This window comes from Mytilus californianus, unplaced genomic scaffold, assembly GCF_021869535.1.
Source record: "Mytilus californianus isolate M0D057914Y unplaced genomic scaffold, xbMytCali1.0.p SCAF_2, whole genome shotgun sequence".
Classification (NCBI taxonomy): Eukaryota; Metazoa; Mollusca; class Bivalvia; order Mytilida; family Mytilidae; genus Mytilus; species Mytilus californianus.
The window spans coordinates 12,925,090-12,939,099 of record NW_026262668.1 but is presented as its reverse complement, the minus strand read 5'-3'; the positions used below and the strand labels follow the sequence as shown (position 1 = coordinate 12,939,099).

The 14,010-nt window shown below is 31.7% G+C and overlaps 1 protein-coding gene across 1 annotated transcript; it reads right to left on the bottom strand.

Annotated features, from left to right (window-relative positions):
* Positions 1 to 583: 583 nt before the first annotated feature.
* On the bottom strand, positions 584 to 12,876 carry LOC127729270 (uncharacterized). The gene is made up of 4 exons (XM_052237005.1): positions 12,746 to 12,876; positions 7,705 to 7,971; positions 4,764 to 4,878; positions 584 to 1,385 (listed from the first exon to the last, which is right to left on the bottom strand). Exons 1-4 carry the CDS (start codon positions 12,789 to 12,791, stop codon positions 881 to 883), a joined length of 933 nt encoding a protein of 310 aa, XP_052092965.1. The 5' UTR covers positions 12,792 to 12,876; the 3' UTR covers positions 584 to 880.
* Positions 12,877 to 14,010: the final 1,134 nt, after the last annotated feature.

Here is a 14,010-nt window from a genome sequence, read left to right as displayed (position 1 = left end):
CGGCCACTGGGTAACCGGGGGAGGGGGTCCGGGAGTTAGAATCCCATTTTTTTAAAAAGATCAATGCTTTAGAATAGAGACATATATATGACTGGGATAAAAAAAATAACCTTCAAGCAAAAAAGTATTTAAAGGATTAGTTTTGTATTCCATATAGATGCTTATTGGAATTTCCGAAAATGTGTATTTGTAGTGAACAACACTATTAGTAATTTCTTATGTTCATAATCAATTTCTATTGTTACGAATAACAATGGACTTTGTTTGCGGGATGTAGAAGCAGGGGTTTCCAGAAACCCCGCTCGTCACATCCTGTGGTCAAAATCCATTGTTATTCGTAACAATAGATCTATTCAATTTACACTAGTTTCAGAAATAGAAACTATGAAGTATAACAATAGAACTGGGGTGTAACAAGGGGAAATATATGCGTACCAAACGTATATGGCGTCGGTTTATCTGTTCACATCAGTTCATGTATTGGTATAGCAGAATGATGGATTGTAGGATAGCAGAAACCCTACATAGAAAAAAATCAAGAAATGTAGGACAACGGTTGGTGTTAACAAAAAAAACAAAGCCCTCGATGTTTGTGTTTATATTTTATATATTCCATGTATGTAAAGTCTAGATAGAAGTCACATAAATTCTTTCCAAAACGTTGGATAATTGTAAAATGATCCTGTACACAATGAATAAAAATAAGTTCGACTAAAAGGGTTTAAGTCATTTTTATACTGACCATTTTCATAAAAGTAGTATAGAAAATATATTCATTTATTGATACGATTACTTCTTTAGTTTCATTTATCAATTTGAAAAATAAACCTTATGGATTTATAAAACTTAAGCAATATCAGTTTAACATTGTGTGTTTGCATCAAATCATGGCAACTGATAACAGAACAGTCATTACACAAGTAAAATCAACTATAATTCGATTGGAACTACCAGTCGGATCACCAGTTAATCGTTCATAATAGTAAATTGGTTGATTAAGACCTTCACTTAAAGTGTAAAACCCACTGCCGTCTGGTTTCCAACAAACTGCCTCACCCTTGGGTTCGTCTTTGTATTTCAGGTTAATTGGGTCTGAGACAAGTGCAGAAAGAAAGTCTCCATCAGTGACATTCCAATAGTAAAGATTGTCTACGGATATAATAACCATTTCCGTTCCGTTCGGTGATATATCCCCTCCTGTTGGATCAGGGTGTTCAGTATGGAAAGACATACTAACAAGATCAGTTAAGTTGGTTATGTCTGGATTGTTCCAGGCGGAGCTTGGAACATAGACCGCCTTAGCTGGAACACCTGTGGTTTTAGACACAAGATAAATGTCTCCTTTGGGGTCTACCATAATAATCTCACAGTTTTGTTCTGTCCATCTACAAAGCAGTGATACAATTCAATTAATTGTTGGTGCTGTAAGTTCTGACTTGAACATTTATACATTTGAATTAGTACATAAAATATTTTATGAACACATGTTTTATTCAAAACAGTTTTTTTTATAAAAAGAGAAAAGTTATCTTTCTATCAATCTAATTAAAATATAGAACTCGGATTTCGTTATACTGCATACGATATGCAGTATAACGAAATCCGAGTTCTATATTTTAATTAGATTGTCTTTCTATCAATTTATTATACAAAATCACAACACACAGACATGAAAATTTAATACTATTAAAGTACTGAAAGGGAAAGGGATATACACGTGCATGAGACTTGATTAAGATGTATCTTACTTTTGTAGATATTATTCTAGCAAAAATATGTTACCGGTATTTAGGAGCATAATGATTAGTAGAATAAAATTGATAGCTGTCTCACTGGCAATTAATTATCATCACAATCTCAACGTTTTAAAATCTTCGGTGGCGTTTTAGTACTTGACGATATTTTTCTTTATGTGCATGTTTTTTTCTCTCTCTCTAGAAATAGTGTCATGAAAATAACACTTCAAAATTTAGTTCGTCTGAAGCGGTTTTCTCGATTTGTCTGCATCAGGAACGTTCAAACCTAATCATTTTAAAGCCATGTATAATTTATTCGTAGAAACGCAAGTGCTATATGACCACAAGGAATCTAAAGTAAATAGCCAAAATGCATGAAAGGTCAACATTGCCTGAGGGAGTTGGATCCTTAGTTTCTTATTAAAAGCACTGCCTACGGAGCTGATGATACCCTCGGGGGTTGACGATTCATCGGCAGTGTTAACGACCCAGTGCTAGTTAATGAAAGTAACACTAAATATATTTCGTGTGTCCGAAACACTTATCTGGATTTACCCTTATCCGGAACGCTCATACCTAAACATTGTAAAGCCAGGGGTTTATAAATACGTAGAAACAATAGAAGCTGTATGATCAAAATGAATAGATCTTGTCGATACTTATATTTTGGCATGGCGCAAGGTACTATTTTAATGGAATACGACGTCTTTACTCTAATTTCATAGGATATGATCTGATTGATATATTGTCTTGGATACATGATTTTTTAATCAGTAAACCGACTAATTTAAGTTCGGTACGTTGTGTCTTGTGTTTTTTGTAAGTTGTTTTTTGAGCTTTGTATCGATCTGAAGAAACCACTCCTTTCAACTTTCTGATTCTTGATGACTGTTTTATCATTTTTTTTTTTTATTTTTTATTTTTTTATCTTTTATTTGTTTTTCAATAGTCAGGATATTACAATACCCCTACAATCATCACCTGACTATGGTTTTTGGGGTAAACATTGAAAAATATGTACAAGACTATCCATTTTGTTTTTTGAATTTATGTTCATAATATAGTTATTGAAGAAGAAAAATATAGCTACTCACACTCACACTTTCTCTTACTACTAACACACAGTCACTGCAATCTTACCATTAGTATGCATGCATGCATGTCTATATATAAAGTAAAAACCAAATATCAACTGCTCATTACAGTATAATTTAAAGTATACATGATAATAAATCACGAAAAAATTGTATGTAGTGGGGACCAGAATCTTTCATAAGCATTTGCTCTATGATTTTTGTTTGAAGTATAAAATTCGTTTGGTCGGTATTGTTTTATTCTGGATTTAAGTCCTATTACACTAGGAGCTATATTTCTTAAAAGAGGGACGAAAGATACCAGAGGGACAGTCAAACTCATAGATTAAAAATAAACTGAAGATGTAGTTTTTAGCTATAATAATTAACAAATTTATAAACAAGCTCTTAGTAATAAATCCCATTAAAATTTCTTTCCTTCTGATGCTGAATTGCTCATCGAATAATTTGATTTTCTGTAAAAATGACAACCAAAAATTGTAGGTAACATTACAATCATAAAATAAATGTTCTATTGTTTCCTCTTCCTCATTACAGAAGGTACAAAGACTTGTTTCCTTTTGCTTAATTCTATATAAAAATGTATTTGTAGGTATAATTCTATGTAATATTTTATATTGAAAATTCTTTAAATATGTATCCCTACAATATTCTGAGATTTCAGAATTTGTTACTTCCTCCCATTTAAAAAATTTCTCATGTGTGAGTATGCATATTTTATCCACAAGATCTCTATATACAAATTTCAACTTCTTATTTTCCAAGATCTTTTTAGAAAATGCATCAAAAGAAACAAAATTTTCTAAGTTCAAATTACAATAATCTTTGAAGTATTTTTTTTTATATATTTTGGAATGTTAGATAATAAACTATAGTATTTCAAAAAATTTTCCTTATTAAGTTTTTGTCTTACTTATTGAAATGTTAACAATGATTTACTTGGACTATCTACAATGTCCTTTATAAATTGTATACCATATAACTTCCATTTCATATAAACAGGGTATTCAGATATTGGTATAAAGTTTAAAATATCCAATGATAAAATTTCTGGAACACATAACTTTGTATAAGGCTTTGCCATGTGTAGACAATAAAATATGTCTTTCCAAAATGGATTTTTTAAGCAATTAGAAATTACTTTAATCTTATCATTTTTTAATCAGTTATTATTGACTTTGAACTGGCTTTCAGTAACTGACTAATTTGTGTCTTATGTGTTTTGTAAGTTGGTTTTTTTAGCTTTGTATCGATCTGAAGAAACCACTCCTTTCAACTTTCTGATTCTTGATAACTGTTTTATCATCTTAATTTCTACCGGGCAAATTGTTTTGTCAATAGTTTAGGGTGGGGGGAAGGGGAGATGTTTAAACAAACAAATTGATGTATTGCTATCGTTTTCATTTATGGTATACAATCTATGATAAGATGCATTGTCCTGGATTTAATCAGAGGTGTATGTACATACTAATTTATCAAGTAAGCATGCTGAATATATTTATCCCCAAATAACTCAAACTTACTAAAGCTTATTATTACATGTCAATTTTGTCTACATAACTGCATTGGTAAAAGATAAGACAAAATTCAAACTCAAATGTATATACCGAATTAAAACCAACTGTTCGGAGAACAATTGAAAGTTTTTCAATCCAAATTTACTTTGATGAGAAAATTTGAATAAAAAATAGTAGAACATATCTTATCTCAAAATGATTCCCAAAATATTGTCTTTTTTAAAACGCTTTTTCATAGTATAATGGAGATAATAAGCCACATTCGGTTAAATAAAAGTCACTTCCAGGGTCAAATACAAGCTTTCTTTACGCTGATTCAAAACAATTATATGGTTTCTATTTAGTTTTGCTTGAATTAGGGGTGATAAGTTGCTACTGTTGCGGTTTTTAAAGAATCTCCACTTAGAAATACTTACGAGAAATGTATAGTGGCATCAATGTCTACTGTTAATGTTTGATTGATAACAGCTGGCTCCCTTACTCTGTAGATAACGTCTCTAGAACCATTCCAGCTATTTCCTCCAAAGTCACCTTAAACATAGTCCAGTTAACAGTTAAGCATACAATTAACGAAAAACAGAAATGACAAATATGAATCACTGACAAACACTGAATTACAGACTCCTGACAACCACTGAATTACAGCCTTCTTAACAAGAATATATAGATGTTCTACAAAAAAGAATACAAGGAATAAATAATACAATATAATATGAAATATAATTATAGTAGAATGGTGCGGAGAATCAAGTCAGACCGAATTCAAGTATTCTGAACTTTTGTGTTCTTCTTATAAATGATTGTTTACAGAATCAAGAATTTACATATTTTGCTAAAATGTAAGGTCACCGTCAACAGCTTATAGAAGCTTAACTGATATATCATATCTATGTATCTCAATAAATTTTCTTTTCTGTTATCTCCCATTTTTTATGGAAAGGACACTCGATTATCACAGCTGCATGCGGGGGGTTACGTTGGATATTAACACGATGCAGATCTGCATTCAGATAACTTGACATATTTCTAAATCGTGTATCATTTATATTTTTTTAATAACCATAACAAACCTATGGAAAGGTAGCTGTATTGATTAGGTTTCACATTCTGCTTGAATATATTTATATTTCGAAAAGTCAAATATCGTGGGTTATGAGATTCCATTCTAAAGTAGTAGTTGGAGAAACTATTTTTTGGTTGTTTAATCTATTAAATATTTTCATATCTATCTTTAATAAACTGAAGATCTAAATAACTGTTTGATTTAACATTTCAAATTAAAAAAAAAAAAATTCGGTTTTCAATCCTATGCATTTTTAGTCGGTTTAATATATTTTCTTTTTTTACAAAAACCTGTACTTTTATTAAATGCCATGAGGTTGTTTCAGGTCAACTGACATCCGTGTTCTGGTGAATATGTAGACAACCAAACAGGATTTTAGTCCATAAAGCTGAACTAAAATTTTGTTTTGATAGCAGATAATGACTTTTCATAAGACAAAAAATAAACGTTTTTAAATGGTTCGCTTTAAGTTTAATAATGTGTCCATGAACATCCGTGTACTTTAAATTTTACTCATAGAAATTTGAAATCAAAATTAACCAGATTGTATCTAGATTAAGTATTGTACTTCGAAATAGTCCACTGCAATACACAGAATTGTATATCAATTGTGATCTATAAGGAAACTTTAATTACTGAACAGATTTGAATATTTACATAAAATTCAGAGATTAGGAAATTACACAACAAACGATTTTCTTCCAAAAAGAGAAAGCAGATAAAATGGTGAGAAAGAACAAGATAGCTCAGGCCATTAGTTTTCTCTTTTCAATTGATTCACATTTTGTTCATTGTTGAAGGACGTACAGTGTCCAATACTATTAGCTGTTTACATTCTCGTTATTTGGTCTCTTGACGATAGTTATATCATTGGCAAGCAAACCACATCTCAGTATTTGTATAAATTAATGCATAAGACTTTAATGTATACATGTATATCTCTCTCCTTTTACTTCATCTGTCTCTTAGGTTATTTGTTTCCGGCATGATATATACTGTGTACTTCTAGTTTTCATCATTTGCAATCAAGATATTTTACCATGATAACTGATGAACGAAATAGCATTTGCGATGAACTTTTCTAGAGTATGAAATGTGTGCAACCCGCATCATCCACGTTAAACTTCATCACCAATACCGTAAGTACGATCTTATTGGATCATCCACGTTAAACTTCATCACCAATACCGTAAGTACGATCTTATTGGATCATCCACGTTAAACTTCATCACCAATACCGTAAGAACGATCTTATTGGATGTGATACTAATTACTTTTAAAGGCACGATAACTTATATACTTATATACAGCGGACCTATTAAAGAAGGCATATCAATATGTCTTTGAATTCTAAACATAAAGTTCCATAAATCGACTTTCAAGTAAGAAAATGCACGACTAAACTTTTAGATATCTTAGGAGAAACATGTTGTGGCATTAGTCGTCTTTCAATTTAAGCTTAAAAATAAAGATTATTCGATTGAAATTCGGGAAGATCGAAAAAAATCAATTTATAGATATAAGAAGATGTGGTATGAGTGTCAATGAGACAACTCTCAATCCAAGTCACAATTTGTAAAAGTAAACCATTATAGGTCAAAGTACAGCCTTCAACACGGAGCCTTGGCTCGCACCGAATAGCAAGCTATAAAGGGCCCTAAAAATGACTAGTGTAAAGCCATTCAAACAAACGGTCTAATCTATATAAAAAACGAGAAACGAGAAACACTTATGAACCACATCAACAAACGACAACCACTGGACATCAGCTTCCTGACTTAGGACAGGTGCAAACAAATGCAGCGGGTTTAAACGTTTTAATAGGCGCCAACCTTTTAGCAATGAATGGAGCTAAATGTAAGTACTGCCACATGCATGTACACGTATCAATTTATGAATTTTTGATCGATTTAAGATATGGTGCATCCAACAAACATCAGTAAACCGACAAGTCATAAAGCGTCGAAAATGCCTAAATGGTTTTTTTTTATTTCGGCAAAAGACCAAGAAGTTTTCCACAACAAACACAGGTATTCCTTAGAATCCCGCAAAATATCTTCTGCTATCCTTGTTTTGTCCTGAAAAATATGACATATTTGCCAATGGACGTTCAGCAAAGAACCATCGATTAATAATAAAAAAAATACGGTAATTTTTCTATCGATTTCTGCCAATTTTAAAATCATGAGGTTTGCAATTTACGTTATTTTCTTCAAAAGATATAGTTTATAGACTACTTTGAAGTTGAGGGGAATTTCGGTCGAAACATTTTGTACGCGTGTTTTTATCCTTACCAATAAACAGACAGTATTCCTGACCATGACAAACACCATATGCAATATCTTCCCAGTCATTGTTAATGGCCTTGTTTATTGAAATTTTAGACTGAACTTCACCAGTTATAGCGTTGATAGCATAAATAAATGGTCCATCTCCACTATCATTGTGAACATACAAAATGTCTGTATGAACTCGGCTTGCTGCAATACCTGATACTTCCGTGATTAAAGGATCAGTCACTACAGACAGTTGTTTTACTTTGAAGTATGGACGCGTGGAACCTAAATAAAAACAAAAACAATACTATTACTAATAGTTGATTTGGCGTTTACTGATCTCCAGAGAAATCACATCAAAGTCGATTGTTTAAAGTCATTTGATTTAAAAACGTTTGACAACAATTTATGTATATGATCTTGAACCATTGTTTTCATAAAAAGTTTGAAAGTGGTAAATCTAATCTCTTTATTAACAAAAAACTTACGTCTTTCAACATGCATATTAAGTTTTGGATTTTCAAATATTTTGACATCGATTATCGTAGACGACTTTCGAATTCGTGCATGTTCCCGCAAATTTCCTATGTGCCAATGCTTATGATATTACGTCACAGTTAGAACTGATTGTTCGATGACATCATTTGCGCCGATTGACCTCGGGTCAAACGACGTAACTCATTCATACAAAAAAGTCGAGGTTGGGATCGAAATGAGCATCTGGTTCAGTAAAATTGTTACCGTTTAATGTTATTCAATAATTTCTATTTTTTTTAAATTACAGAGACTGGTATCATAGTCCACAGGAAACAGATATGTTTTTCATCAATTAGTCCATATAGGAGTTATAAAATTGTCCTTATGTTCTGCTATAACACCACTGTACCAAATTAGGAAAATGATTTAGCGATAGTAATCATCAAGTTTAATCACGCCACATTCTCTATGTGCCGGTCCAACGTCAAGAGACTTTTAGTTTAGTGGTTGTTGTCGGTTGATGTCTATCATATTCGTTACAGGTTTAGAATATAGGTATGTTTTTGCTAATTGGTGAATGCCATACGGTAACCTATCGTTGCTTAAATCTTAATCATTTGGGCTTTGTTGGATAGTTGTCTCATCGGCAATAATACCTCACCTTCTTATATTTAAAAAGTCTAGATCTAGTCCTTATCCTAACTTGGTATTTTCTTGTTTCTAATTTTGAACTTTAACTGCTTACACTTCCGGGGTACTATGTTCAATCCATAACGTCATTTCAAGAGGGTTTGGGTTGCTCTTTCGTTAATTATCTGAATGGATGTGGGGTATACGTGATAGAAACAGCTACTCAAGAACATAAAAAATATTGAAACGATCTCTGTTTGTCAACAAACGATCTTCAACTCAACGATAAACATTGTATACATTAATTCATATTAAAGAACTAAAGTTTGTTTACCCTTCAACTCTTTGGACCCGTGATCTAATGCTCAATAGACGTGTACACGAAACTAGTGACGTACGTACGTCTAAACATATCTCGAGCTCGTTTGTCGCGTTGATTTAAAATCATTTTTTTTTATTGCGATACAATTGCGTTTTATAATTGTAGTTCATTTTTTTCATTCCCATAAGTACTTTGACATCAATGAATATTTATAGAATAACTAATCGAAGAATTCAAATAGAGAAAAATATTCAACGAGTGACCGAACAACACATTAATTCACGAATGCGCGTAGCGCATGAGTTAATTATCAGTGTTGTTCGGTCACGAGTTGAATATTTTTCGATATTTGAATTCTTTGATTAGTTATTCTTTTTATTACATTGGCAAATGGTTTTTTTTTTAAATTAAAGTAGAAAACGTAAGGAACTATATCTGTTTCTACGCATTCACAATTTGTTTTGATCCGACGTTATCGACGTCTTGACAACGCCTATTGTTGTATGACGTCAGAGGAGTGATATAACCACGTTTATTTCACATGTGAAATTATCGGTTTTTATTTCACTGGGAAATCAATGTAATTCATTGCAACCAATGTAATAATTGAATTTATTATAAAAACATTCAAAGTTTTATATTTTCACTCCTCATTAAAAAAAAAAAAAAATCAAAACAATTCTATATAAAAAAAATCGTGTATGAACGACTACAGGCTATTGCTTTATGTAAAAATAAGGAACTGTGGTATGCTTGCTAAAAAACTATCAGTCATAATACAAATGACGTGGATGTACGCAACTAAAGGTCACTTTACGGCCTTCGTCAATGTACAAAACCGATACCGTGAGGTAAGCTACATGTCAAACTGTAAAAAAGTTCAAACGATAAAAATCAACGGGTTGACAAAAAAAAAAAGCTTAAACAAAAAAGTTATAACAAAAATATGACAGATAGCAACCACGACATTCACTGAATTACAGATTCATGATTTCGGACAGGTACTTAAAGAAAGTGGTATGGTTTATATAGAAATAAGAAGATGTGGTATAATATCCAATGAGACAACTCTCCACCAGAGACCAAATGAAATAGAAGTTTACAACTATAGGCCACCGTACGACCCTCAACAATGAGCAAAACCCATACCGCATAGTCAGCTATTGACGAAATGACAAATGTATAAAACAATTCTAACGAGAAAACTAACGGCCTGATTTATGTAAAAAACAACAAACGAAAAATATTAACATGTTTGTTGATACTCCACCCTACCCTTACCTCGGACAGTCATATTGTGTAAGGCCACAACATAAGAACAAACTGTTTAAATCAGCCAAAAAAGGCTCTTCTCATTAGATTTGCAAGAAGCACATAAACAACCAGCAAAGACGAAAGACACAGGGTAAAAAAAAAAAAACGAAACAAAACTCAAGTGTAACCGCATTTACTGAATGCTAGTTTAAAGCCAATTACAACTGATAGATAATGATTTCGAGGAATTAAATATCAATTAGTATACACCAAACAGATTTAGTATAATGACCTTATAAAAAAGTCTGAAAAAAACATGACATTGTGCAATGGAAAAATATTAGTACATTGTATCGACAGGATGTAGAACGGTTACCATAGTAACTTTCCATAGCTACACATACAGCAATATATAATTCAGTTATGTTTTTAATTTATTTAAACACAATCCATGTAAGTATAATAGAAGTACTGACGGACATACGTTTAATATATATTAAATAATATAAAAAAAAGAAGAAAATGTGGTATGATTGCAAATGAGACAACTCTCTACCAGGGACCAAAATGAAGAAAAAGTTCGCAACTATATGTTAGCGTACGGCCTTTAACAATGCGCAAAACCCATACTGCATAGTAAGCTGTAAAAGGCTGCGACTTGACACAAGTGAAACAATTCAATCGAAAAAAAAGACTAACGTCCTGATTAAAGTACAAAACAACAAACGAAAAACAAAAAAGATATACAGCGATAAACAATAACCACTGAATTACAGGAAATCTACAAATCTTTAGACATTTCCTGACTAAAGATGTAGAATGTGCAACATAAGTGTTTGAAAAAAAACCCTACAGTTTTATAGTATGCCTGAAATTGACAAAACTTTTCACTGATAAAATAAAAATACATTCGTTGACAACTTGTTTTTCAATCATGCGACCTCAGGGTTAAACAATGTACGTTCAGAGTAACCTGTATAAATTACCATTATTCTTGATTTTACACTGCAAACATACATTTTTGTTCCGACAGTGCTAACCCTTTCTAAAAGAATTTAGAGTACGACCAATTTCGCCTGTATTCTTTCACTCACACGGTTAAATTCTAAAAGTTGTCAATTAAGTCCTACTAGAAAAAAGTAAAATAACAAAAATATCGAACTCCAAGAAAAATTTAAAACGGAAAGTCCTTTATCAAAGGCAAAAACAAAAGCTCAAACACATCAAACGAATGGAAAACAACTGTCATATTCTCCTGACTTTGTACAGGCATTTCCTTACGTAGAAAATAGAAATTGGATATACTTAAAATACATATATACTGTTTCACAATTCTTCGTACTTCAGTTGAAACAAAAGCAATTAAACGATAAATGTTGCTGCTGAAGGCATATTGATACAACATTGCAAATTTTATATGTTTTTGGCAAACTTTTTATAGAAGTACACCGCTAACAAAACATGAGTAATTAGTATTCGAAGGCAATACTTGGCATTACTTCCAACATAATTTTAGTTTTGGTAAACAATGTGTATCTTATATATTTTTGGGAAATACTCAAACTTGTTGTTTTGGGCCATCTTCAGGCGTTCATAAAATTGAGAATGGAAATGTGGAATGTGTCAAAGAGACAACAACCCGACTAAAGAGCATAAAACAACCCAAGGCCATCAATGGGTCTTCAACACAGCGAGAAAATTCCGCACCCAGAGGCGGGCTTCAGCTGGCCCCTAGACAAAAATGTGTACTAGTTCAGTGAAAATGGACGTCACACTAAACTCCGAAACATATAAATGAACTAAAATTAAGAAAACATACAAGACTAACAAAGGGCAGAGGCTCCTGACTTGGGACAGGCGCAAAAATGCGGCGGGGTTAAAAGTGTTTTGTGAGATCTCAACCCTCCCTCTATACCTCTAGCCATTGTAGAATAAACAAACACACAGCAATACGCACAGTAAAACTCAGTTTTCTTTGATTTCCTGTTTAGAAGTAAGTGATAAAATTGTTAAAACCTTAAACTACACACATTGTTTTGTGATACTATGCATCTAATTAAGTACTTTGTGCAAATGGCCTAGGTGTGAAATAATTTCAGGGGGAATTGGTCCCAAAATCACTTAATCATTCAAAGACACATCGGAAGTTTATAAAATAAATGAAAGATACGATAATTAATGTAATTTTAAGATAATTAATATAATTTTAAGATAATTAGTTTTACCTTTAAGAACACTACTAGGAAATGTATGTATATGATGTTTTGTGCATCAATTTCACAATCATTTTGATACAATTGTCTATAACTATAATCTTATAAATGTTTTACTTTTTTGTACGAAGTGATCATATAATCAAATTTGTAAAATACTTACCTACACAAACAACAAATACACCAAAGTAAACAATATACAACAACATGGTACCTGATGTGAATGCATACACCTATGTACATGTACACAGACACTGCACCTGTTGAATTGTACTAATGATAAATAATTTTACGGAAATACTGAAACACATGGTATTACACGTCAGGTGATTTGATGTTACAAGTAATAGCTTTTCTAAAAAGCTTGTCGTCTTATAGCTGATTATATTGAACATTATTATTTGTATTGTAGTCTCATCCATTCAAAAATAGTTCTTTGCATACCAACTGTTGGTAGGAAATCTGGCCTAGAAGGAAGGCCAATGCAGTTTTTAATGTGTATAATTTTCTTTTTGTGTGTGCTGATTTTTAATTACTTGAAAGATGTCAGTAATTTCTAAACCACTTTTTTTTCTTTACTTATTTCCGTAAACATTTGTAGGTATAGTTTTTCTTTTAAATAAATTTTTCAGTATGCAGGTTATTGTATACCCTTTTGTTTATAAAATTTGTGTCATTTTATTCTATGTCTATTTCATTCATTGAGACAAATACCCTATGGCAGAGTATGTAAAAATTGCATCGGCATTCACGAGATTTATACCACTTGAATTGCCCTTTTAATTCAAATTACCTACCTTGGTATTTGGTTTAAAGCTTATTAAATTTACGGATGATTAAGTCTTTACAAAAAACAAACTACAATGTCATTGAAACTTCCTTTCGCATATCTATGAATATTTTGTATGTTCTGAGAAAGATGCTTAAGAATGGACGGTTAACGCTATGGGAAACATGAAAATTCAAATCGTCATATTTAAAAAGATTCTGACCGAAAAGTTCAGAAATAAATGAAATAAAAGTCGAAAGACATAAAAACCAATTGTCTAGTGATTTATATACTGAACAATTCATTTAAATTGAAATTAAAAATGAATATTTGTATTCATAGATATTTATCTATAGGGTCCTAACGTGTGTTACTTTCTAGTAATAACTATGACCGAAGCTGAAGCGTATTATCCACAGATGCGATTGAATCTATTGTCATACAAAATTTATAAAAAATATACCTGGATGGATTTCTTATCTACTATACAAAAATGAATAGACAAGACGGTCATGTCTTCAAATGATTTATTGAAGGGGAGATTATAAGTACAAGCAGTACAAAAATATAGTAAGAGAAAATGGAGAATGGCTATTAATATTTGTATTCATGAAGAATCAAGTCAGTTTGTATAGAGGTTTAATTGGATCACATATTGA